This window comes from Globicephala melas, chromosome 15 (assembly GCF_963455315.2).
Source record: "Globicephala melas chromosome 15, mGloMel1.2, whole genome shotgun sequence".
Classification (NCBI taxonomy): Eukaryota; Metazoa; Chordata; class Mammalia; order Artiodactyla; family Delphinidae; genus Globicephala; species Globicephala melas.
The window spans coordinates 6,162,758-6,190,323 of NC_083328.1; the positions used below are offsets into that span (position 1 = coordinate 6,162,758).

At 45.0% G+C, this 27,566-nt stretch overlaps 1 protein-coding gene and 1 long non-coding RNA gene across 15 annotated transcripts; one reads left to right on the forward strand and one right to left on the reverse strand.

Moving 5' to 3' along the window:
• Positions 1 to 2,321: 2,321 nt before the first annotated feature.
• LOC115846862 (uncharacterized) lies at positions 2,322 to 14,110 on the forward strand. 2 transcript variants are annotated; one of them, XR_009559027.1, is made up of 3 exons: positions 2,322 to 3,054; positions 3,292 to 3,456; positions 13,110 to 14,110. It is a non-coding gene; the product is annotated as an uncharacterized lncRNA (long non-coding RNA). The 2 variants fall into 2 exon arrangements; XR_009559026.1 differs by lacking the exon at positions 13,110 to 14,110 and adding an exon at positions 7,569 to 10,186.
• Positions 8,489 to 20,562, reverse strand: ZNF789 (zinc finger protein 789). 13 transcript variants are annotated; one of them, XM_070043611.1, is made up of 6 exons: positions 19,821 to 20,200; positions 18,091 to 18,168; positions 13,967 to 14,093; positions 11,272 to 11,385; positions 11,066 to 11,137; positions 8,489 to 10,164 (listed from the first exon to the last, which is right to left on the reverse strand). In XM_070043611.1, exons 1-6 carry the CDS (start codon positions 19,917 to 19,919, stop codon positions 9,152 to 9,154), a joined length of 1,503 nt encoding a protein of 500 aa, XP_069899712.1. In that variant the 5' UTR covers positions 19,920 to 20,200; the 3' UTR covers positions 8,489 to 9,151. The 13 variants fall into 13 exon arrangements, with proteins under 13 accessions (XP_069899712.1, XP_030701943.1, XP_069899705.1 ...); XM_030846083.3 differs by lacking the exon at positions 11,066 to 11,137 and having other exon boundaries at positions 8,491 to 10,164; XM_070043604.1 differs by lacking the exons at positions 11,066 to 11,137; positions 19,821 to 20,200 and adding an exon at positions 20,474 to 20,562 and having other exon boundaries at positions 8,493 to 10,164.
• Positions 20,563 to 27,566: the final 7,004 nt, after the last annotated feature.

The following is a 27,566-nucleotide window of genomic DNA, read 5'->3' on the forward strand; positions in this document are numbered from 1 at the left end:
CCTGGCTTACAAATAAACACCCAATAAATACCTGTTGATTTTGTGTGCTGTACACTGGTACCTGGTCCAGATCCCCTTTACCAGGCTGCCATACCCATCCCCCAGCTGCTTTGAGTTTTGTCTGCCAAGTGCTCACAGCTCATCCTGTTCTCCGGAGACTCTGAGGGAATTGCCCTCAGGTGATCAGAGCTGCCCCATCCAGGAGTTAGCTGTCCTCCCCACCCCCTAGCCAATGACGGATTGATATGGGGGTACAAAGGGCTGATTCACGTGCCTCAAGGTGGGAAATTGGTGCAGTTTATGCTTCAGACGCACCCATTGTGGATCAGGCTGAGGCTAGACTTCATTAGACTATATCCATGCTCCTGTACCATCCCCTCAGCCCCTCCACGCCGTCAACAAATCACATGGCTCTGAATCCTTGTCTCAGGCTCTGCTTTAGGGAATGTGATCTGATGTGTGGCACCATGAGTAGTCCTGTAAGAATGCCCTGTGGAGCTGGCCACTCACCATGAGGCAATGAGCACCACGTCACTGATGGTGGGCAGGACACTGGTAGTTTCGGGCGTGTGGCGGCCATTCAATTGGGAGACATTAACTTTGGTGAACTGGGGTGGAATTCAGGTAGAAGGGGATGCACTGACTCGGGTAAGGTTTGGGGAACAAAATAAAAATAATGTAAGGATTATGGAATCAAGTGGCTCTTGCTGAAAGCCACTGATTGCTTGAAGAGAGAAAATAACACACTCAGGACAAATATCCACCCACTTAATGCAACCTGTGTCAGAGGGCCTCGTTGGTGAGACTCTTGTTGCCTGCGAACAGAATTACAGAGTTAAAGGTGATATAGGACTTGAATGAGAGTGACAACTTCAGTGAAGCCTGGTGTTGATGTCTGTCGAGCATTTACTGTGTTCTAAACATCATGCTTAGTGCTTTATGTGGATCACCTCACTTAATCCTCACATTATGAGGTGGTTTCACTTCTTAGCGCCCTCATTTTACAGTTGGGAAAAACTTGAGGTTCAGAATAGTTGATTCACTTGCCCGAGGTCACACAGCCAATAAGTGGCAGAACGAGCATTTGAACCAAGATCACTTTGTCTCCAAAAGCTAAGCTCTTAAGCACCAAAATCTACTATGTCTTAGATGATTAAACATCAAACATTACAAAGTGATGAAATGCTGTTCTTGTCAGTTTGTGTGAAAGACAGTTTTGATCCAAGATATGATAAAGTCATACAGTAATAGAATCTTAGAATTGTAAAGGGTTCGATCATTCCTCCCACCCAATGGAGGAATCGCCATTCAATTGTAGGTATGTGCAGCACCAAGTGTATAATTACTTTGTTGAGCTGGAGAAAACATTTCCTGGCATCTGATTATCCAGTTTCTGCATGAAATCCTTCCACTGATGGGGAGCTCGTTGCTTCCCAGGGCAGCCTCTTCCATTTAAAAACAGCTCTGATTGCCAGAAACTTCTTAGTGAGCTGAAAACTATGCTGATCCGGGGTCATACATCTCGTGGTTGCAGAAAAAAGAGGAGTGTTATGATTTGAACATTAGACTGTGAAGTTCTTTTCTGCCTTTCAGTCATCACATCCATCATCACCTTACCTTCTAAACCTCTGAAAGGAAAGGGTAACAAAACGTTAGGGTCATGTATTTTGTTTCCTCAATTTTGCGGCAAGTTGGAGCAAAATCTGTTTGCTCAAGACGCTGTTTCGTTATCGTTTTTTAACATTAAAATATTGTAAAGGACTAAAGGCAGAAAAGGAACAGGACAGTAGAATCTGCATTCCAATCACATCACTAAATGCGTGCCCAGAGCACGTTGGTTGAATTCTACAGAAATGTTTGCTACGGTATTGGGGCTGGGAGGAAGACTGTGATTGATTCTATCAATTTTTTGTTGTTGTTTTCACAAAAGTATCAGAGCCATCTGAGTGCGACCAGGTCAATGTCATCAGCTTGGAGTCCTTTCCCTGCAGAAGGAACAATTAGAAAGAGACACCCATGTGCTAGCTCTCAAAACTTGTGACCTGCACCTTCCACCCAGGAGGCTAGATTCCCCATCAATTCCTTACTTCTATCCCATTAGTGAGGACGTGCCGCTAAATCTTGGTCTTTTTCCTCAACTGAGGAGGAGGTTAAATTCCCTAGATTTATAGAGGAACCACCGAGACAGCGAGACCTCCTGGATTCCTAGAGAACACCAATAGGGGTGGAGTTCCGGGGGGGCGGAACCGTGATGGGGTTCCGGTAAGCTTTCCGGAACTCGTTCTATTTGTGCTACAGGTTGTTGTATCGTCTGCAGGTTTTTCGTTTCCGCACCAGCCCCGCGGCTCAGAGTTTCCGGCTGCGGGTAGCGTAGGGGACTAGAGATGCGTAGTTACTACCCCCTGCAGGATGTGGGGAGATGCCCACTCCCACGTTTCCCTCACTCACTCCCAGCCTAGCTTTGTGCTTTGACTTAACCTAAGTGATGAGATCGATTAGGAAAGGAATTGGAGACAAAACCAAGACACTAGCGTTTTCTGAGGTGTCCACAGGGTCGGTTTCTCTGAGCCCTCTCCTGGGCTTGCCTACGGCTGACTTCTCACTGTGGACTTTCCTCTGTGCCTGTGCACTCCTGGTGTCTCTTTCCTCTTCTTATAAGGACACCATTCCTATCCTTGAGGATAACACCCTTATGACCTTATTTAACCTTAATCACCTCCTTAAGTGCTCTGTCTCCAAATACAGCCACACTGGGGGTTAGGGCTTCCAGTGCATGGGTTTTGCGAGGGGCACACAATTCAGCCCAGAACAGTTGGGAACTATCTTGTCACTATCTGTGTTTTCCCATAGCACCTAGCACAGCGCCTTGCAAAATGGTAAATCTAGGTTTTTGTTAACAAAGTGATAGAACACCTGATGGGAACTGGGAGAGGAGTTATAAAGTCATTTAAATCTATTGTCTTAGCTCATCTTTGTTTATAAAATTTCTGAGCTCTATTCTGGAAGGTCCTAGTTCCTGCTTGGAACTTCAGTCTCCAGGACAATGGCACAGAGGTAAAAGGGAAGCTCCTGGGGCCTCTGGGGTGGGAACTGCAGGGGCAGGGTCTGTGCCCTTCCAGTAACCCCAGCAGTGTAGCAAGCATCTGTTCTAACGAGGGTTCGGGGTGGGGCTGTCTACCAGGCAGGTGTGGTGCAGTCAGCCGAGGTGGAGCGGGTGAGCCCTTGCTTCTCACAAGCTTATCTTCTGGCAGGATTCTGAACAGTCTGCGGTAACCGGTATTGCCCCAGCAGGTGTCACAGTGGATGTAGGATCATTGGATGATCACAGCATGGCTTGGGGGCCTCCGTGGCTATTCATCTTGGTGAGCAGAGATTGCATTGCCACTTTGAATGATTGGACTAGAACATCTGTCTTGGCATCCTGTTCCCTTCAGAACCCACGCTGGATTCTTTTTGGTGAGCAAAGGGCTTATCATAATTGGGCCCCCCATTTTAATGAGTTTTAATTGTCCGAGCCCCACTTGCCAGACTATATCGCTTAGCTTTTGGTTAGAGCCCAATAATCCATCCAGTTCTTTGTTGAAATTCTTCAGTTCTTTTGGAAAAGAAAATGCAGGAGGTATTGTTCTAATCTCAGATTTAATGAAGAATATCTTAAACATGTATTAAGTCAGTTTAATGATAACAGCTCTAACAAATAGACCTACAAAGGTCTAGCTGCTCAAACACAATAGCAGTTTTTCTTTTTTTAATGAATTTTTAAAATATTTATTTATTTTATTTATCTATTTTATTTTTGGGGCTGCATCGGGTCTTAGTTGGGGCATGTGGGGTCTTTGTTGAGGCATGTGGGATCTTTCATTGTAGTGCGGGCTTCTCTCTAGCTGTGGCGCAAGGTCTCCAGGGCGCATGGGCTCTGTAGTTTGCGGCACGCGGGCTGTTTCACTGTGGCATGGGCTTAGTTGCCCCGTGGCATGTGGGATCTTAGTTCCCCAACCAGGGCTTGAACCTGCGTCCCCTGCGTTGGAAAGTGGATTCTTTACCGCTGGACCACCAGGGAAGCCCCTATAAGTTTACTTTTTACTCCTATAACAGTGTAAGGCAGATATACATGACTGACAGGAAGGCTCTCCTCTGGGCAGTCAATCTGATGGCAGCCCTGACATCTTCAGACGTGGCTTCCGAGACCTCCTTGGGGATTTTCTAACCTAGTCAACTGGGAGAAGAGAACACGGACGTGTGACAGGGCTTTATGGGCCAAGCCAGAAGTGGCACACATCATCTTCACTATAGTCCATTGGTTAGAACTCGGTCACCTAGCTGCATTTAACAATACAAGCTGCAAAGTGTAGTCTAGCTGTGTGTCCAGGAAGGAGAAAAACACATTTTTGATAAACTGGTAGCAATCTACAACAAGACTCAAAAATTACTAACTGTAGAAAATTGATAAATTCAACTACACTATATCAGGAAAAGACAAACAAAATGGGAAGCACAGCCCAGGAAGATGAAAAGATGCTCAACTACATTAGTAATAAGAGAAAAGCACATTAAACCACAATTGGATACGATTTCACAAAAGATTATCAAACCTTTCAAAATCCGTCAGTATCAAGTACCGATAAAGATATAGAATAGTGGAAACTCTCATCTGCTGTTGAATGTGTAAGTTGTTACATTTATTAGGGAAAACAGTTCGCCATACTTTTTTTTTAGCCATGCCACATGGCATGTGGGATCTTAGTTCCCCAACCAAGGATCGAACCTGTGCCCCCTGCATTGGAAGCGTGGAGTCTTAACCGCTGGAACGCCAGGGAAGTCCCTGGCCATACTTCTTAAAGTTGAACATGTATATATCTTATTTCTAGGTTTTTTCACAGGGAACCAAGAGGCATGTTGACATGCTGCTTTATAAAAGCCCCAGACTGGAAACATCCTGAAAACCCATCAACAAAAGAATAGATTCATAAATTGTGCTGTATTCCTGCAGTGGGATATTTATTGTCAGTGAATGTGGTTGAACCACAGCTACACAGAAAGATGCATGATTCTCAAAACACATGTGCAGTGAAAGAGTATGACTCCATGTATGTAAAGTTCTGAAAAAGCAGAACTAAGTAATACATCATCCAGACATAAATAGATAGGTGGTACGTCTGCATAATACAAGGGAATGATTAACATAAAACTCAGAATATTTGTTAACCTTTGGTGAAGAGGGAGGGAGACGAGATTGGACAGAATATAAGAGGCTTTTGTGATTCTGAAAATGATCTATTTCTTACATAGTATGAGGATGCATGGGTGTTCTTTTCATTATCATTTACTGTCATATATCCTCAGATACTTTTGAATTATGATATTATTTGACAAGAAACATGGACAAGTTTACTGTAAAATATTGCTAACATACAGACAAGTATAGACAATAGAGATTGATTTTAAAGAACATTCACATATGCACCAGATTAATCATTCTTAACATATTTGCTTCATATCTTTTTTTAAAATATATATATATATTTATTTGGTTGCACTGGGTCTTAGTTGTGGCAGGCAGGCTCCTTAGTTGTGGCTCACAGGCTTCTTAGTTGCGGCTTGCCAGCTCCTTAGTTGCAGCACACGGGCTTCTTAGTTGTGGCATGTGAACTCTTAGTTGTGGCATGCATGTGGGATCTAGTTCCCTGACTAGGTATCAAACCCGTACCCCCTGCATTGGGAGTGCAGAGTCTTATCCACTGCACCACCAGGGAAATCCCTCATATCATTTTAAGAAATAAAATAATATGTACTGTAAAGGCTCCCATTCCTTTCCCTCATCAGAAGGAATAACTATACTGAAATTGTGTCCTTCTTTTCCCCATTTTATACCACAAGATCTTGTATCCATAAACAATATATGTAGTGTTGCAGGATTTAAAATTTTATGCAGACATATTATATTCTGTCATATTGGAACTTGATTTGCCATTTTAAGATTGATTTATGTTTCTGCATATAAATAGATCCAGTTTATTCAAACTGCTGTAAATTAGTTCCCGAGAGAGACTTGGAAGAATGTTAAATTTGGTAAATGTGGGTAGATGGTGTAAAGGATTCTCTGTATTATTTTTGCAATTTGGAAATTATTTCAGAATAACAGTATCACTACTGAGTCATTTATATTGGCAGTATGCACTTGGAAATGGAAGTGGGGGAAGTATCCATTTATGATAATGACACAAATAACTGACCATAAATTTACTTGAAAAAAATCTAAGAACTTACCTGAAAATGTATATTTTGACAGGAAGTCATCTATTACTATTTTATTCTAAAATGTAGAATTTCATTTTCAATTTCATTTTCAATTTTCAATTGAAAAAAAATTCAATTGAAATTTCAATTGAAATTTCAATTGAAAAAAAATTCAATTTTCAATTTCAATTCAATTGAAATTTTCAATTTCAATTCAATTGAAATTTTCAATTTCAATTTCATTTTCAATACTACATTCTAAAATGTAGTATTTTCCTTTATGCTTCCCCTCCTCATTTCTATCAGCTAAGAAATGTTGGCAGAAAGAGAAGCCACCTTGATAAAAGCTACAGTTGAGTATGAACTTGGAATAAGATCTAGACCGACACAGGTGTTGTCAAAGGTGTGAGCTGCATACTAGTCATATGACCATGTTATGTGACATTTTAGTGAACTGTAATCCAAGTGTGTAAAAAGAGGAGAAAATGAAAGCACTGAACAATTTTTATATCTTATTTTTAGTCATTTGAATTTTAACACAGTCTGTTTTTTCATTTATAGTTTAGCATTATTAGCTAAAGAAGGAAATAACATTTGTATTATTTATTTTTCACCTTGATTTAAATATGGTGTAAAAAGCTTCACTGGTCTTGTCAAAAAAAGGTGCACCTTTTCTAGTCCAGTGGAGTATTCTAGACTCTTCTGACCTTTGCAGTATGAGCTAATGATTCCCCTGTGTGGCCAGGCATGGAGGACAGTGGGTTCAGACCATTAGCTAAATAGAAAAGCCAAAACTTGAGCGTTTCTTCTCCATTACCTTCCCTGGAGGGCTAGTTTGGAGCTCCTGCCCTACTGCTAAATATTGACAAACATGACCATACACTGACGATGACATCGCTGATCTGTGCTCCTGGCCTGGTGACCGTCTAGCCTCTGCGGAAGGCAGGAAGCCTGCCCTGCACGCCGGCACTCTTGAGCTGGGGACCCCTTTCTCCCAAGGCAAATTAGTTCAGCAAGTCTTCCAGACCAGCCCCACCCCTCCCCTCCTTTGTGTCCCAGGAATTCTACTGAAAAAAATATTTTCAGCAAATAAAACATTTTATAGGGGCCATTTATAAAGGGAAAGGAAGGCCATTTAATTTAGTCGTAGAGAAGGAAGTGGCACCAAATACAAGCTCCCTTGTTCCTCCATAAGAAGTCCTTAGGGTTTCTCCAGCAGTGCTGTCCAACAAGCCTGGGCTGATGGGAGTGTTCTATAATTGTGCTGATCTTGAAATGTGGCTTTTGATTTGAGGAAGTTTTTTAACTTTCTAAAATTTTAATTTAAATAGGCTCATATGGCCAGTGGCTGCCATATTGAAGAGTGCAGCTCTTTTCTCCTCCTTGGGACAGATGTGGCTGAAGGTAGGCATTTCCATGATACCTCTGGATCCTTAGCTGTACCCTCTCTTCCTGGGAAGCTGGAAGCATGTACATCATCTACACAAAGTAGATTCAGTAGTCTGAGCCAGACTGTGTACTCAAGCCTGGGTCTGCTTTCACAGGTCCCCAACTCCAGAGGTGGTTGTGAGCAAGAATTCTCTCTCATTGGCTTATTTCCTCTTGTCAGAGGCCTCGACTTCTTAATTTTGTTCGGGGAAATAGAGTTTGGCAGCCTTTCCTTCCAGCCAGTTCCTGCCGCTTGGTACACAAGTACCGATACCGAAGCCAGTATATAATCTAACACTCATTATTTTCCTGCTGCAAAGCTGAAGTTTCCTTTATTTTATGGGGTGCCACTCGCTTTCTTATCATTCCCAATAGAACTTTGTTTTTATGTGCTGGGTAAGAAATCATGGAACTGGTAAGGGCAAGAAAATAATCAAATCAAGAGCTTTGATTAACATGAGAGGGTCTAACAGCAGCAGTTTACTCGTGAGAAGAGGTGTTGAAATACTGGTAGGGGAGTTAGAAGGGACACAGAGAAGGGCAGACAGCTAATAAAGCAGCTACCACGGAGAGTGAATGTGTGTCATCGCATGGAAAGACTTTGAAAACAGTGTGAAACACATGCTTCACAGATGTTCCACCCTAGGGGAGAGGGAGACCTGGTATTTGTCAAAATCCCATCAAGCGTGGTTGAGGGCTGCCCCCAGAGCAGTGGTCTTTCGTGGTTTTCAAAAAAGCCCGCAGCCCAAGAGACACAGATGGTGCAAGTCGGATGAAGTACACGGCAGGGGAAAGGCCGGGGGCAGGGGGCCAGGGCAGTAACAGCATCTGCTCTGAACATTGACTTTGAACTCTCAGTAGAACCTAGTAGCACACTAATTTTAGTTTCTGGGTAAATTTCGGTAATTCTTAATATCTCAGTAGTACTAGTGGGTAGCCCTTACTTTATTTTTAAAACGTCTATATAATCTCAGGTGATTTTTCATTATGAAACCAAGAAAGGCATTCTTAAATCGTTCACGATCCAGAAGATGGTCTCCAGCCTGGGGGACCACAGAGTAAAACTTCTATGCCTTCCATCTGCCTTGACTTAACTCGGGGAAATGAAGGTAAAGGGGACCCAGGGAGACTGGACACAACAACCTATGACATTTCTATTAAGTAACTTTTTTTTTAAAATTTAAATCCAGTTTTATTGTTTTGTTTTTTGGCTGTGCTGCAGAGCATGTGGGATCTTACTTCCCTGACCAGGGACCGAGCCCATGCCCCCTGTGTTGGAAGTGCAGAGTCCTAATCACTGGACCGCCAGGGAAGTCCTCTATTAAGTAATTCTTGACTGTAGCAAGAAGGTTAGCTACGAAGAGAGGGTCCCCACAGAAAAACCATTTCAGTTCCTGTTTATTAATTTTCATAAAACAATTGAGTTACACATATTTGCAAGAGTGGTTAAGTTCTGGTCTTTAAATGGTAGCTTTTCTGGTTACTATCACATAGGTATCTGCTCTCTGTGAGTACCCTGATGCTTAATAAAGCTTGTGCGCCAACTGAAAGATTTTCCACATTTGTCACATCTGTAGGGTCTCTCTCCAGTATGAATGACCTCATGTCGATGAAGATTTGCCTTAAAACTAAAAGTTTTCCCACATTCGCTACATTCAAAGAATTCCTCCTTGGTATGGATTCTTTGATGCTGAATGAGATCTACATTCCGACCAAAGGATTCACCACATTCACTGCATTTATGAGTGTTCTGTTTATTGTGAATTTGTCGATGGCTCATAAGGGTTGAATGCCGGCCAAAGGCTTTTCCACATTCAATGCATTTATGGGGTTTCTCTCCACTGTGGATTAACTGATGTCGAATAAGGGTTGAATTCTGACTAAATGTTCTTTCACATTCGCTACATTTATAGGGTTTTTCTTTGGTATGGATCCTCCTATGTTCAACAAGATACGCCATCTGACGGAAACACTTTCCACAGTCATGACATTCATATGGCTTTTTTTGTGAGTGACACTGTTTGTGGACAATCAGAGCAGACTTCTGTTTGAAGGCCTGCCCACATATGTCGCACTCAAAGGGATCCTCTGAACTGTGAATTCTTTGATGTCGAACAAAATTTGCTTGACGCTGGAAGGCTCTTCCACATTCGCTGCATTCATAAGATTTCGCATTTGTAAGAATTCGCTTATGCCTCAAAAGCAGTGATCTCTGATGGAAGGGTTTTCCATACTCATCATATTTGCCCTGCTTTGTCCTTGCCTGAGCTTTCCGATCTTGAATAAGGTTAAGGTTTTGAAGGAAGTCCTTACAGCATTCATCACCAATAGTAGGGAGTGAAAGTCGGTAAATGTCCACAAATTCGTTACATTCAAGTAACTTTTCTAAGGGTTTCCTGGCCATTTTCTGCTTTACCAGTGACATCTTACATGACTCTAAATCTTCAGAAATGTTCTGCTTTGGAGTTAGCTCTTTCATCTTGAATCTGGCTTCAGGACCTAGCCAAAAAAAAAAAAGAAAGTATATAAATGACCTGACTGCCATAGAAGGAAAAAAAAGGAAAGAAGTCAGGAAGTTTGTGATACGAGACTCAAACGAGGCTAAGAAGTGCTCACCTAGTTAAACCATCATACTACAGAGGCCAGTATTCTGATTTCCTTCCATAGGACCCACAGCTTTCATATCAGAAAGAGCTCTTGACATCAGCTAACCAGCTAAAATGTGCACAAGAGTATATGTCAGAGAATGTGAGAATTGAATAAATCCATCACCATTAGTGGGATAACAACTTACTCTCAGTACCAGCAGTGTCACATAACTAGGAGAGAGGTAGCATTTTGTACTTTCTAGATAAGCATGTTTTTAATAATTCTGGGAGAAACAACTTCTTAAAAATGGAGAAAGTGTGTAAGATAGAATAGAAAAGGAAACAGAGAGAAATAAGTACAAAACCAATGGACTAGAGCAGTGGGTTTTCAACCAGCGATGGTGTTGCTGGAACCTAGTGGGCGGAGGCCAAGGATGCTGCTAAACATCCTACGAGGCCCAGCACAGCCCTCACCGCAAAGAATTAAACATCCTAAAATGTCAGCGGTGCTGAGGCTGTGAAACCGTGGAGGGAGGGATGCGAAAAAGGGTAGAAGCAGCAATCAGGACATAGTACGTAGGAAAAAGGAACATCAGTAAACACCGAGAGAATTTGGAAAACAAAATGAGAGCAAGGGAACAAGAGCAAGTATAGAGAAAGGGTAAGTGATGAGGGTAGAAAAAAGGAGTATCTAGGATGGCACGAGAGCTGTCAGAAAACACCAGACCGGCTGCTTCAGAGAAGCACTTGAAATGCAGTAGAAAGAGGATGAGCTTTGCAGACTTGATGTCAAATCCCAACTGTCAACCTACTAGCCGTGTGACAGACATCGCAGTCCCTTAGTTTCTTCACCTGGGAATGGGGCTGATGACCATACCCACCACCTGCAGGGGGCAGAAGGGACAATGAGCAGGAGAGACACCAGACACCCGGCTCGGTATCGGCACAGGAGGGGCCTGGTGAATGGGGTCCCTCCCTCTGTGTGACCCCCATAGGGCCGGGTCTTCTCCTCACCCACCTGGGCAAGCACTACCGGAAGCCTTCCTAGTCCCAGCTCTTGGTAGATCCAGGATCCACGGCTCTTCCCACTGCTCCAGCTGACAGATCACCTCAGGTTTGGGAAACTGAACTCCTACTCGTGGGGAAGTAAATGGGATGTGCTGGTTAGTGAGCAGCAGATGTCCCAGAGCTCATTTTACCCCTTGGGGTCTAAGCGGTGGGGGAACAGTGACAAGCAGAGATCAGGACAGTAGTGAACAGGGCTGGTGAGGAGAGGACTTGGTGCAATCTTTATTGAAAGCCTGAACAATATTCACACTCTGGGATGTGGTAATTTCACTCTTAGAAATATAGCCTAAGGAAAATTAGGACAAAGGTTAATGAACCAGAGATGTTCAGCAGAGTTCTAACAAACAGTGCAAACTGGAAATAAACTAAATGTCAATAGGGGAATGGTTAAAGTGTAGCACATGAATACAACAAAGGCAAAAGTATTAGGCAGATACTGAAAATCCATGTATTCAAAGAATATTTCTTTTGGGCTTCCCTGGTGGCGCAGTGGTTAAGAATCTGCCTGCCAATGCAGGGGACACGGGTTCGAGCCCCGGTCCGGGAAGGTCCCACATGACGCAGAGCAACAAAGCCTGTGAGCCACAACTACCGAGCCTGTGCTCTAGAGCCCGCGAGCCACAACTACTGAAGCCCGTGCGCCTAGAACCTGTGGTCCACAACTAGAGAAGCCACTGCAATGAGAAGCCCACGCACCGCAAGAGTAGCCCCTGCTCGCCACAACTAAAGAAAGCCTGCACGCAGCAACGAAGACCCAATACAGCCAAAATAAAGAAAAAAAGAAATAAAATACATTAAAAAAAAAACTGAAAGAAGTTTCATATTAAAAAAAAAAGAATATTTCTTTTTCCCCCCAGTGCATCTGATACATTCTTCAAAGAATGTTTCTTAAAATAGGAAAATGCTCCCTAGATATTTTAAAGCAGAATACAAAACTCATGTAAATTATGATCCAAATTTTGTTTTTAAAAACTACGTGTGTGTCTGTGCGTGTGTGTGTGTACAGATCTTCCTCTACTTACAAAAGGGTAACTTCCTGGTAAACCCAATCTAAACTGAAAATATGCTAAGTCAGAAATGCATTTATTACACCTAACCTCCCGAACGTCATAGCTTAGCCTCACCGACCTTAAACACGCAAAGAACACTTATATTACGCCACAGTCGGGCAAGATGATCTAACACAAAACCTACTTTATTATAAAGTGGTGAAAAGCTGTTGTAACTTACTGAATACTGTACTGAAAGTTGAGAAACAGAATGGTTTCAAGTGTACTGGTTGGCTGCCCTTGTGACGACATGATCACATAGCTGTGTGGGAGCTGCGGCTCTGAGCCCAGCGTCACCAGAGAGAACGGTCCTGCATATCGCTACCCGAGGAAAAGATAAAAATTCGAATTGCGCTTTCCACTGAATGTGTATTGCTTTCACACCATTGTAAAGTTGAAAACATCTTAAGCTGAACCATCATAAATAGGGCTGTCTGTATACATACATAAAAGTAAACCAAAATGTTAACAGGGTTAATGCTGGGCAGTGGGCAGGCAGATGATTTTAATTTTCTGCTTTATGAGGGTTTTTAATAACAGGGAAAATGCTGATATTATAATGTTAAATTTTAAAGGGATTACAGAATTATACATAGACTATGCTCAGATAGCTTTTTTTTTAAAAAAAACAGCACAGGAAAAAAAAAACAGGAAGGAAATGTTCCAAAATATTAACAGTGTTAGCCCTGAATGTTTTCCCCTTCCGCTTATGCTTTCCTCTATCTTCCATATATTCAAGTATGCTCTTGGAATGCTTTTAGAACAAAAGTAAACAGTAAAACATCCAGTGCTGGGTGGACAGTCTCACAAGAGGCGGTCAAGACTCTGTGCCAAGAGTGTCTGCAAGGGAGCCAACACTCCCCAGAAAGAAAAAGTCATCCAGGAACCTCCCACCCTAGGGAGACTCTGCATCGGAGTAACACAAAGGCAGGCTCCTGGGAAGATGGAAGCTGTGAAGGTTCAGAAGTGAAGTCAGTGAAGAATCATTTCCTGGGCACCCAGTGATGTTGTAAACAAGGAGGGAAACCATTTTCAGACAGAAGGAAGAAAAAGACTCTTCAAGGGAGCAAGATGCTAGACTTGGAATCTGCGGCGGCCACAGTCTTGTCAGCGCCTAGAGGTCTTAACAGGTGTGGAGGATTCAGGTCGGGGTGGGGAATGGGCTCATCGTCTCTGAACTCTAAAACAAAAGGGAACTATTAATTGTCCACAATCCCTCATTTGAAAACTTTGAGGCCAGATGTGTTTCATGACTCAGAATTTTTCCAGATTTCAGAAAGGTGCCTTGGTGGGTATATTTTCTCTTATGCACCACCCCCAACAGGGGTTGGAGCTGAAACCTTAAACACACTGATATTTCTGATGCCATATATATATATATATATATAAAGACCAAATGAGAAAAAGGATGATGAATAGCTTCCTGTACAATAAAAATCAGATTTAACCACCTGATGACTTCAGGTTGGGTCTTATAGCCAAATGAGTTACGAAAAAACGTCTGGTTTTCAGAGCTTTTTCTGCTTCTGGAATTGCAGATAAGAGACTGAGGAGATGTGCAGACACTCAAAGTGAAATGTTAAGCTGACTCATTACCCAAGGAGAGCACGTTTCTGTAGTTGTCCAGCATCACGTCTCTGTAGAGGTCCTTCTGAGCCCAGTCCAGTGTGTCCCACTCTTCCCTGGTGAAGTACAGAGCCACGTCCTCAAAGGACAGCAACCCCTGGAAACACAGCGACTAACTGCAGCTGCAATTCTTACAATAACTTTGTGAGCTACAGTTTTATTATTACAGATGGTCAGTATTTGAGGCTTCTCTGGCCGTTTGGTCTCTGCTGCAGTCACTCAGCTCTGCTCTGGTAGCACAGACACAGCACAGACAACAGGAGAGCAAACGGGTGTGGCTGTGACCCAATAGAACTACTCCCGGCTCCAGGTGAGTTTGCCGACCCTGCTCTGTACAACCCTACCTTCCACATCCTGTATTTCTTCTGCCCGGATCTCTCAGGAAAGAGATGGCTCATTCCCATGAGGTCACTGAGGACGGGGCAGCGAGCGGGCCATTCACACAGGGATGGACAGGCTAATGGGACACAGGGATGGACAGGCTAATGGGACACAGGGACAGACAGGCTAATGGGACACAGGGATGGACAGGCTAATGGGACACAGGGACGGACAGGCTAATGGGACACAGGGATGGACAGGCTAATGGGAAACAGGGACGGGCAGGCTAATGGGACACAGGGATGGACAGACTAATGGGACACAGGGACGGACAGGCTAATGGGACACAGGGATGGACAGACTAATGGGAAACAGGGACGGGCAGGCTAATGGGACACAGGGATGGACTGGCTAATGGGACACAGGGGCGGACAGGCTAATGGGAACCACCCAGGCGGGCTGGAGCTCGTGGGGCTGGCTGTCGTGGGCACCGCTACCCACTAGGTGTGAAGGGGGAGGACGGGAGGGGACACTGGGATCCAGAAAGCTGCTGGAGAAGCAAGACCGGAGCGGGGGGCAGCCCAGCAGGGAGGGACTGAGGGATAAACCCCCAACAGCGATCCCCTGCAGGCGTCTGGTCCCCACCCCATCCCCCTGCCAGAAGCCAACCCGAAGCAAGAGCAAGGGAGCCCGTGGATGGAGAATATAAAGGCCAGCCTCCCAGGGCGCAGACAAAGTGGGGAACGGTGGAGAGTGTCTCCACGGGCCAAACAGACCGCTGAGCACCGTGCCCACGGCAGAAGTTTCCATCTGCAACTGTGTATCCAGCTCCCGGGGGCCGAGAGGCCTGGCGTCTGCCCCCCACACTCGCCGTGGTTCAGGGGGTGTTCGTGCGGAAGGGCTTCAACAATAGGAACACCAGCCCCACCCGAGATGCTTCACGCCGCTCCCCTCTGCAGACAGACCCTGAGTCTCGCAAACGACAGGCCTTTCTTTCCTCCTGCCCACACCTGGCCCAGGGTTAGGGTCTCAAGCCCCCTCCCCCGATCCTGAATATCCTCCGTCCCCAGAGCTGCCCGCAGACGCCCTCACCTGCCCCACCTGCCCGCTGCCTTCTCTGCACCTGCGTGGAGGCTCCCAGGCGCTGGGATACAACGGTTCAAAGCCCCAGAGTCATCTGTGTGCATGGGGTTTCCTAGCTGGGCCCTTCGTGTGGCTCCACAGTTCTCGCCCTCAAGGTCCTCACCAGGGGTCTTCTTCCCCTTTATCACTCCCGCTCCTTCAGGAAGCATTTACTGAGCACCAGGAAGTCGCCGGCCTCCGTGCCACATGCCAGTGACAGTAAATGCACAGAGGTGACAGCTCCTGCCGGGCCCACAGGACCAGCCCCTCGGGCTGCGCACTGCTCGACTCTAGGGGACGCTGTTCACATGGCAGCTGTGACAACGGGGCCCCCAGAGCTGCTAAGTGCACTGCCTGTGCGACCCACGGAGCCCCAGCCCCGCTTCAGGGAGTGAAGGGTCCAGTGGGGAAGCGGGAGAAGTCAACACGGTGACGATGCAGGGGTCCACGGGGGGCGACGGGGGCTGTGAGGACAGGGCTCACCCCACCCCCTCCTCTCAGGAGGCACTGCCAGTCACTTCCCAGAAAGCAGCCCCCGGGGCACACGGCCCTCACCTCCTCCCGCCTCCCCACCGGCTCCCAGGCATCCCCTGCATCGGGCCTCACCACCCCCCTTCTCCCTCCCTCCTGTGCTTACCCTTTTCCCCCTTGTGATACTGTGATTTAAATAAGAAATATATATTTGGTCTTCCTCCCTACTTCTGGCACAGAGTTCCTAAAAACCCTTGGATTTTCCTAAGGGATAAGAACAGAGGAGCATCTTTTAATATTTGGGCTTTTGTCCTCGGTTTCTGAAATAGCTCCAGGGCCATACAGGTGAGGGGAATGTCTTGTTACTCATAACAAATCCCTCACCCACACCTGAGTTCATGTTAATGCGGAAAACTCCTAAGGATGGGGCTGGATGTCAGGGGAACAAGCATGTGATGAGAGGGTTAGAACCTTCACCCCTAGCACCTGCGGGGAGGGGAGAGGCTGGGGTTCAGTCAGTCACCAAAGGTCAGTGACTCGACCCATCACGCCCACTAATGAACCCCCATAAAAACACAGAAACGGAGGTGCTGGGGAGTGTCTGCCTGGAGAGGAAAGCCCTGCACCCCTCCCCCACTCCCCCTGCCCTGTGCCTCTCTTCCATCGGGCTGATCCTGAGTTGTAGCCTTTTACGTGAACCAGGACCTGCTCAGTAAACCGTTTTCAGAGTTCCGTGAGCCACTCTACCAGATCAATGGCACCCGCGGAGTGGGTCGTGGGAACCCAATTTAGAGCCGGTGGGTCAGAAGCACAGGTGACAGCCCGCACTTGTGACTGGCATCTGAGTTCGGGGCGGGGGGCGGTCTTGCGGGGACTGAGCCCTTACCCTGTGGGTCCGATGCTAACTCCAGGGTGACAGTGTCAGAATGAGTTAAATTGCGGGCACCCAGCTGGTGTCAGAACGGTCAGAAGTGAGGCGTCATGAAGCAGAGCAACACAGCCGCGTTCCTTCCCAGACTATCACTCCTGCCCTAGCCCGCAGGATGCTGCCGCCTCTCCTGCCTTTACAAAGATGCTCCTGGCGCCTTGCTCCCTCTCGCTTCCGCCCTCTCCTTCCCTTACTGGGCCTTTTCTGTAAAGAAGACCCTACACGCTCACCTCCAGTCACCCCACACCCACCCAGTGGCTCTTCTGCAGCTGTCCTTCTGAGCCCAGCCCTCCGCCCACGTGGGAACACAAGGGAGAGTCATGGGGTTAATGCAGGACCTCAGAGAGATTTCACAGGGAGGATTTTTGCGCTGAGTCTCAGCATATGCAGAGGTGGGTTGCCTGTGGACAGGGAGAACAGGATGTACACAGGCCGGGGGACAGAAGGGAGTCCACATCTCTGCGGGCGGGTCCTCTGGCCGTCAGGGAAGGCGGGAGATGCCACCAGAAGGGCAGGCAGAGCTCTGTGATCCCTCAGCAAATGCGGACACGCTGGGCCAACGGGTCAAAGCGCTGCCCCTCCAACTCCCTCTTGCCTCCCTCCCGTCCAAGACTGTTCTTTCCAAATGGTCGCGAGGGTTCCTCACGTGTCTCCTCACTTTTCTACTCAGCCTCTCACACTCACCCTCCATCATGTTACGAGTTCAGTAACTAAGCTTCCAGTGTCCCTTTGATGCCAACAGATCAGAATTTATCCTGTGTTGTGGGAGTTTGTTTCCACAGCTCCCTCTCCAAATGGCTTGTAAGCGCCTTAGGTGAGAGCTTCTCTCCCAGCACAAAGGCAGTACTATCTGGTATACAGTAGGTACACAGTAATGCTCACTGACAGAAACAAGGAGCAACTGTGGTGACAACAGCTAAAACTTACAGAGCGCTCCACGTGTCACTAGATACCCTGCCGATATGCCACGTGCCCCGTTTCATTGAATCCTCGCAACTCTGCGACAGCTACTATCATTATCCCATTTTCCAGATAAGGAAACCGTGAGAGATCAGGTAACACATCTAAAACAGAGCCTGGATTTGAACCCGTCTGGCCCCAAAGTTCAAGCTCTTTACATCCTACCTTCCAAGAAGGAAAAACCCCCAGCTGATAAAGATGGCTCGACCTGAACAGAGGAGTTAAAGCCATGTGAACGCCAATGCCCGGTGGTGAGGCTACACCAAGGTAGGGGAGGAGCAACCCTGCTCACCTTCCACAGGACTGGCAGGAACACGGCTTCCACGGCCTGGCCTCTGAGGTGGTGCAGCCTCCCGGCCATCAGGCTGAGCTGAAGGAGAGGAAAAGAGCACACGTAAGGCCAGCCCCGATTTGAAGCTCTCTCACCAGGCAGCCCAGGACAGGGAATTCCAATGGGGCCAACGAACCTCAGCTAGCACAAAGTCACTGTGTTTGGTGTTGGAATATGTGATAAAATGAAAGCAACTGCTAGAATACTCTTGTTAGGAATTTCTGAAGCTAAATCAATTTCCAATCTTTATCCAAGGAAACCTGTGGCTCCGCCCTCACCTCCTCCCTAGAGTATATTCAGCAGCACTTCATTGAGAGACCCAATACGCCAAGGGACCAGACTGTAGGAAAAAACAGAACTCTGACCTGCAACCTGCAGCAACCCGCCTGGAACCCAAACCACAAGCAATGCAGCAATAGGCCCTACATCAGGACTTGGTCTCCAAGTGCCAGCTTGTCTCTGATATGTACCCCTGTCCTCCATCTAGGGCCGAGAGGAAAAGCCGAATATGCTCCCGTACCCAATCACGTAGGATGTTCCGCTTCTTTTATTTAACCTGCCTCCAGTTTTTCCAAGCCAATCAGCTCCAAACTCAGCATATTTGAGTCTTCCCTCTTTTCCACTATAAAACTTCCCCTGCTTGCCTTTGAGTCTCTGCCACACGCACGTGATGGTGGCCAACTCCCTTGGCCATGAAGGGAATGAAGAGCCTTTGCTTGTTCTCTTTTGGGTGGTCTTCATGTATTTCTACATCACACAGAATCAGCTCAGATAGTGTAAAAATGATTTTAGGGCAGTTAGAGATTTTAGGCTACATATGATATACAAAGAGCTAATTGTGGTCAAAAGAAAATTCAGAAGACTTTACTTGATAGGAACATTTTAGGGAGCAAAACCCAAACTGTGAACAAGGAGACTTCAAAACTGAAAGTCTTGGGCTCTCAGCAGTTACCGCTCAGTTTATAAAGCCTGTGAAGGGGTGGCAGAATAAGCCACCCCAAAATATACCACTTTGGAATACTGAGCTGCGGGACTTAAAAAACGGCTGTTTAAAAAAGAAGCAACAGGGGAACTTCCTGGCAGTCCAGTGGTTAGGACTCGGGGCTTTCACTGCCGGGGCCTGGGTTCCAACCCTAGTTGGGGAACTAAGATCCTGAAAGCTATGTGGACTCACTCATGCTAAGCCCCATGTCAGCAAACCAACACTTAATCCTTAACCTAACTGCCATTTCAGCCTCTTCCAGGAATAGAACCTCCCTCCGCTTTCCCTATGAAGATAGTATTTAGGCCCGAATTCTATGCCATCTCAGGGGTTAGTCATTTTTCCTTGGGTATCTCCCATGTTTACATGAGGTATACATGTTAAGAAACTTGTTTATTTTCATCTTTTATTGCGGGGGTCTCAACTAAGTACTCAGAAGGGTAGAGAGAAAATTATTTTCCTTCCACACACATGAATGAGGAAGTACATTGTTTTCTATTGGGACTGGTTACTAGAAACTGACATTCCTTTTAGAAGAGTAGCACCGGACAAGTTTACTTGTTTGTAGCTGATTGGCTAGGAAGCTGCAAGGTCACCCTGACACGAAGAAAGCGTGTTTCCGTTAAGGACAGAGCCAGCATTTGGGGGAAACTAGGACAGCTTTTAAGTTTTGGTTCCGCAGCTATGGGTGGTTGGCCAGGGGACATACCCAAACTGTGGCCTCCGCTTTGCTTCTTTTTAAATATAGTAAATTCGGTGTTGTTTCTCTCAGGGAATACACAAATGATGGGATACGGAGGATCTTCATTTTTTAATTGTGCTTCTCTGGCTACCGGCGAACCTTGCTTTATGTAAGTACATCTTTAAGAAAGTCCCTCACACACCGTTCACGTTCCCTAAAAACACTGCTCCTAAGCGCTCCTGCCTCTTAAGCAAGAAGGCACCCCCCAGACGGTCCTGATCAGGGGAAGGGACCTCAACCCTTTCATTATCTAAACTAGATTATCTTCTGTGAGCATTGTGCATTTGGAAGTCAGAACCCATAATCCAATTTGTTAATCTATAACAATACAGTGCCCTGAAGATCGGGGTGGGATGGGGGGGAAGGATACGGGGGGGAGGGGGTGTCTCTCCAGCCCTCACACCTTCTATGGCGGGGCCACTGAGGCTTCCCCGCGGCACCCAATCCTCCCATCACACTAGCTCCTTTCTCCCCAAACCTCGCGGCCTCCGACTCCAGCCGCGTCGCCTCCTCCAGGAAGTCCTCAGGATGCACCTGCGGCTGCCATGGGGGCTGGGATCCCCTCTCGAGGTGCTGGGCTGGACCCGGAATCAGGTCCGAGCCTCTCAGCTAAACCGCACCTGAAGGCGCGACGCTAAAGGTCCCTGAGCCTGTCAGCCGGATCACTGGCGCACGCCGAGCAGAGCGTCCCCACCCGAGTACCTTCTAGGAACGGCGGAGGCTTCGCAACTCGCTGATAGAGGGTAAGGGTAGGGGCGGGGGTGGGGGGAGTGTGCGAGTAAGGGGGCGGGGCGCTCATGTCTCTCGCAACCTCCGCTCCTGGCCGGAGCCAATCAACTGCCGCAGAGGGCGTTGACTAGGCCACGTGACTTTCAGGCCCCGCCCCAGCCCGTTCCAGCCTACCCTGGAGGTCTGGAGGCTAGGGGCTTTAAAAATGCTAATACCAAGTCCTTCCCCTTCGCACCGATTGTAGCAAAATCTCTAGGAGTGAGCCCTCGTGCAGTTGGGTATTTTTAAAAGCTTCTCCTGGTAGTCTAATATAGAGTGACCAACTTTTTAGAGAGCCGACCCTGGACACAGCCCTACCAGGCAAAAAAAATATGTTAGTATAATGAATTATAATACACATATATGTTATTAAGATAAAAACATAAAAATAGATACTTATCTGAAATTATGTTATTCAGAATTGTTTACTTTTCTGTGACATGAATGCTGTTATTTAAAGCAACAGAGGACTTAGTGACAATTAATTGTAAATGATAGTAGGACTAATTAATCTTTTATATGATTCCATATGTTTAGTAAAGAAGTAAGAGAGACTGCAGATTAAAAAAAAAAAAGCCTTCTGAGGTATTGTGTGAAATCTCCGTTTAAGTCCGGATTTCCACGGGATATACATATATATATATCTCCAGTATCATACTAGTTGTTTGACCTAGGACAAATTACTTAGCTCCTCTGTACCTTATTTTCCATAGATGTAAAATGAGGATACCAGTACTATGAATTTCATAGAGTTATGAGTATTAAATGAGTTAACATATGTGAAGTGCTTAAAACAATGCCTGGCACAGTAAATGTTCCTCAAGTATTAGAGTGAAAACCTTCAGTTTTCCAAACATCTTTAGATGAATACAGACATTCATTGACTCAGTGTTGTAGCAGTTTGAACTTCCATAGGAGAATTCAAAAAATCAGGAAATACAAGGAAATTCATTAATTCGATTAATGTTTATTGAGTGCCTAGAATGTGCCAGGCACTGTTAGATTTTAAATATTACACATTTAAATGTTATTCAAAGCACTTAAGGCTTGGTCCAGGCAAAAAGCTGCTGAACTCAGACAGAAAAATGCTCACACAGTTGAGCTTTTGACAATCATGCTGTGCTAAGTTGACGACATTGGAGACCTGGGGGCCTCAAACTCAGGGATAGTTTCCCTATCAAAATATTTACTGATATCTGAAGCTGCATGGAATAGAAGGCTAACGAGCTATACTAGAACATTGGACAAGGAAGAGAGGAATTTTCCAGTCTCCCAGTGTTTATTAGATAAAGACCACTATGGAGAGGAGATCAATAATTGTAAGTCTTATAAGCAATAGTTCCTATTGCTACTCTTTAGGCTTGCTGATCCTTTCAGATATTGGTGCTTTTTAAAATCTCTACAAGTTCCATTTATTTATTTATTTATTTATTTTTTGCGTACGTGGGCCTCTCACTGCTGTGGCCTCTCCCGTTGCGGAGCACAGGCTCCGGACGCACAGGCTCAGCGGCCGTGGCTCACGGGCCCAGCCGCTCCACGGCATGTGGGATCCTCCCGGACCAGGACACAAACCCGTGTCTCCTGCATCGGCAGGCGGACTCTCAACCACTGCGCCATCAGGGAAGCCCAGTAAATTCCATTTTACATGTATTTTACCATAATAAAAAATTTCCCCCTGGCCAACAGTTCAAAGTACTTTTATATCACCTGGATTCTTTCAAGGCTTATTTTGAAGCTTTGTATCGGTGTATCACCGCCTGGAAGAGTGTGATCTTGGCTTGAAAGCTTGAGCTAATCTTGAAGTACTCCAGGCCTGGTTCAGTCCTTTTATTAAGGCATTATCCTTGTAGGATCTCTACTGGCTGCCTCAGGTGTTCAGTGAGGATTCCATTATAGCTGGCCAGATCATGAACGTCTCCTAGCTCTGTGTGAGCTCTGGGAATTACTCAGCTTACAGCTTCCTACCTGTTCTTTGCCTGGCTTGATTCTGCCAGGAACAAACTCAGGAGGACCCGTTATGGAGATTTCTAGAGCTTTTTCTCTGTGCAGCTTCTGGCTTTCTAGGCTTCTGCTACCCAAATCCCAGCTCCCTCTGCCTCCTTGAACTCAAATTTCTGTGTCCTCATCTGAGAGCCTGCTGTGGTCTGTTTGGGTGCCTCCTCCTCTGCACTGGGGCCTCCAGTTAGAAAGTCAGGGCCATATAGGCCTCACCTGATGTATTTCCTTTTGCCCAGGGATCACGGGTCTGCCCTGCCTGTTGTCCAAGGTCTGAGAACATTTTTTCATATATTCTGTTTAGTTTGATAGTTTTTACAGTAAGTCCAATAAGTCAGTCCAGTCCTAGAAACTGCATCACGGCCAGAAGAGGAAACTCAGTATAGTTTTTTTTTTTTTTTCAGTATAATTTTAATGTGTGTTTCTTTTAATACGAGTGCACTCGAAGTTTGGGGCTTCTCATTGTCGTGGCTTCTCTTGTTGCAGAGCACGGGCTCTAGGCGCGCGGGCTTCAGTAGTTGTGGCTCACGGGCTCTAGAGCGCAAGCTCAGTAGCTGTGGCGCATGGGCTTGGTTGCTCTGCGGCATGTGGGATCTTCCCGGGCTAGGGTATGAACCTATGTCCCCTGCACTGGCAGGCGGACTCCTAAACTTGCACCACCAGGGAAGCCCTCTCATCCTTTAAGAATGGGAGTTTTTAATTGCAGTTATTCTGTCCCTGTTCCACTGTTGTAAATCGAGTATGTGCTAGGGGTAAGGAAAGGGGAGCAGATAACCTGTTTTTTAGTTCATAGTTTGTTGGACCCAAAGGAATCCCATCTAGACCTGCCGGAGACGACTGTCCATCATCCAGAGATCCTGGACTTTGTGCCGAATGTAGGAATTAGACTGGACTCTGGGTTCTCTCTTGGGGAAGAAGTAAACCTATTTCATGCATGGGACAGATGGGAAGAACTGTGGCAGAGAATGCTAGATTTCTCTAACGCATTCTCCCTTCTTTCATGCATCCAGCTTTATTACATTTCTCAGCCTCGCAGGAGTTTGTATGCATCTCACAGTTCTAGCCCATAAAACCTTCCACGAACATTTCTCCATGGCCAGAGTGACTTTGAAAACCATATGTTGAAGATGACAGAGCTAGTGTCAGTCTGGGTCCCTGAATGACTGCATTTGAATACAGAAAACTTCTATTTTGTTTGGGCCATTACATGTTGGGCCTATCTATGTTAGCACTTTAGCCTCCTCTGACTAGTACATTTGGTCCTTCCTATTATGACACAAAACCCCAAAGTCACAAAGGAAAAGATTGACATAGTTCACAATATAAAAATGTAAGACTTCTCTATGGGAAAAGTAAGATAAAAAAAGTTAAAATAGACATCAAGAAAATGTTTGCACAAGCACTATTTACAACAGCCAAGACAGCCAACCTAAATGTCCATAGACAGATGAATAGATAAAGAAGATGTGGTACATATAGACAATGGATTACTACTCAGCCATAAAAAAGAATGAAATAATGCCATTTGCAGCAACATGGATGGATCTAGAGATTATCATACTAAGTGAAGTAAGCCAGAGAAAGGTAAATATCATACGATAACGCTTATATGTAGAATCTAAAAATGATATAAATGAACTTATATACAAAACAGAAATAAACACATAGACATAGAAAACACACTTATGGTTACCAAAGGGGAAAGGGAGGGAGGAATAAATTAGGAGTTGGGGATTAACATATACACCCTACTATATATAAAACTGGTAAACAACAAGAACCTACTGTATAGCACAGGGAACTATACTCAATATTTTGTAATAACCTATAAGGGAAAAGAATCTGAAAAACGAATGTGTGTATATATACACACACACACATACACACATACACACACACATATATATAAACTGAATCACTTTGCTGTACACCTGAAACTAACACAACATTGTAAATCAACTGTACTTCAGTTAAAATAAAGAAAATGTTTGCACAATATTTAGTAGGCAAGAGATTAAGATCTATTCTAAAGAGGGAGCTCATACACATTAATAAGAAAAAGATTAAAAATAGAAAAAGGATATGAACTAATAATTCATACAAAATGCAAATGGGTCATATACATATAAAAGTGTTCACTCTCAGGACTTCCCTGGTGGCGCAGTGGTTAAGAATCCACCTGCCAATGCAGGGGACACAGGTTAGAGCCCTGGTCTGGGAAGATCCCACATGCCGCAGAGCAACTAAGCCCGTGCACCACAACTACTGAGCCTGCGCTCTAGAGCCCGTGAGCCACAACTACTGAGCTTGCGTGCCAATCTACTGAAGCCCACACGCCTAGAGCCCGTGCTCCACAGCAGGAGAAGCCCCTGCAATGGGGAGCCCGCGCACTGCAACAAAGAGTAGCCCCCCTCGCTGCAACTAGAGAAAAGCCCGCGTCCAGCAACGAAGACCCAGTGCAGCCATAAATATATAAATTTATTTTAAAAAGTTCACTCTCACTAGTAATCAGAAAAATATAAATTTTCTTAAAGCAAAAGAAATATATTAATACCTTTCCTTTCTTTTAGTTATTTTTGACTATCTAGAATAGTATTTTTAGAGTGTACAAAGTGACAATCTGGTTTTCCCTTGTCAATTAATCTTTAAAATTTTCCCTAAAGGGAAAATGAGATGGAAAATGGGAAAAAAACCCTCAGAAACAGCTTTAGATAAACAGCCATACAATTAAGATGCCAGCACCTATTAAACCCTAAAATACAGAAATGACAAAGGATGGTATGTGTCCCGCATTAAGCAAAATGGTCTCTTTCAGACAGACAAAAACTCTCGTGAGAGTTTCTTCCCTTTTTGTTTAAGGCGCTTCTCAAATGAACAACCTTGTTCACGTCAAGTTCCCTGAAAGTGGCCATTGTGATTTCAAATTTTCCCTGGTGAAAAACTGTGCTGGTGAGCTATACATACTTCTTAATTTACAGTGAGAAAACATGAAGAAAGCAGGTATTTGACTAAGAAGAAGCAAGATTTTAGATAGAAAAGACCCCACAAAAACTGCCATGGTCCACAGGATGGTGCTTGTACAAACCTGGTACTTGGCCAAAGGCCAATTTTCACTAACAAGAGCCAAACAGATCTTGATTCTGGGCAAAGTAAGCCTCAAGGACACAGAGATAAGTCTTGGTCTCTCTTGTCCCCATCTTGGTCAATTTGGATTCTATTTCACAGAGTCTACACTGCTCCCAGACTTTACCACCAATTCCCAACACTTCCTCTCTATTGAAATGGGCAAACTCCTGGTTTCAGCTGCTGTTCTCAATATAGCTCACTGAAATATTGCAGGAATACCTGTTGACTATTTGCAGTTCTTTAATCTGTCAGATGCTTGTTGCTTCTGCTTCCTTTTACAGAATGGCTTGAGACCATGCTAGTTTTGTAACTGTTGGTGGTTCCACCACCTGGTTTTGTTGTAAATGTCCATGGGTTTCAGCTTTGCAATCCTAGTTGCTCTGTTGTTTTTTTTTTTTTTCAGTTATACATACATCTATCTATCTACACATATTCTTTTTCAGATTCTTTTCCATTATTGTAGGATACTACAAGATATTGAGTATAGTTGCCTGTGCGATACAGTAGGTCCTTGTTGTTTACCTATTTTATACATAGTAGCGTGTATCTGTTAATCTGAAACTTTTGATTTCTCTCTCCCCTGCCCCCACCACCATCCCCTTTTGGTAAGTTTGTTTTTGTGTCTGTGAGTCTATTTCTGTTTTGTAAATAAGTTCATTTATATCATTTTTTAAGATTCTACATATAGGTGATATCATATGATACTTGTCTTTGGTTTACTCCACTTAATACGATAATCTCTAGGTCCCTCCATGTTGCTGCAAATGGCATAATTTCATTCTTTTTTATGGGTAATCATTCCAGTGACTGTAACTACCACACCTTCTTTATCCATTCATCTGTCGATGGACACTGGGTTGCTTCCATGTCTTGGCTATTGTAAATAGTGCTGCTGTGAACATTGGGGGACACGTATATTTTTTAATTAGAGTTTTCTCCAGATACATGCCCAGGAGTGAGATTGCAGGATCATATGATGCTCTGCGTGTTTTTTAGGAGGGATTTGGGGAGATACAAAAACTATAGCACTATCGTCACTAGCTTCTCTTGTGTCCTTTCTTGAGAGCAAGGGAAACCTTCACAAAGATATCCTGACAGACTGCCCTACATATATCCTTCGCTAGAATTATAACATGTGCCCATGCATAAATAAACCCAGGGACGAGGATGGTGTTAGACCATGATCAGCATCAAGATTCACTTCCTGGAATTAGAACAGACAGAAATTCACTGGTGGTCCCATGGTTAGGACTCCATGCTTCCACTGCAGGGGGCCTGGGTTCGATCCCTGGTCGGGGAACTAAGATCCCCCAAACTATGTGGTGTGGCAAAAAACAAACAAAACAAAACAAAACAAAACAGACAAGGAAGAGCACATAGGCACATAAGTGGTGAGAAACTGAATCTGAATGGGGCTCTGCCTGAAAGAAGCAAGGCAGCAGCAGTGGACACGGCGACAGATTTGAGTATAAAACTAAGAGTGTTAAGAGCACCATTTTCCCAAATTGACAGCAATTCATAGAAATATATTTTACATCATTACTCTGCATACACATACACACATATTCATGTAACAAACAAGTTTCACGAGACAATACTTACTATACAAGAAAATGAAACCTAGTAAATCCCAACCATAATTTTATTAATATTTAAATACAATATACAAAAAGTGCCTAAGAACGTACAAAAACAAAATTTCGTAACGATTGTACTTAATGTGATGGGTGTGCTTGTCTGTTCATGAGTTCGTTCCAGTCAGGCACACATGAAGATAAGGCAACACGCATGTCAGGTGCACTGTTGAGCTGATTTCTTTTCTTT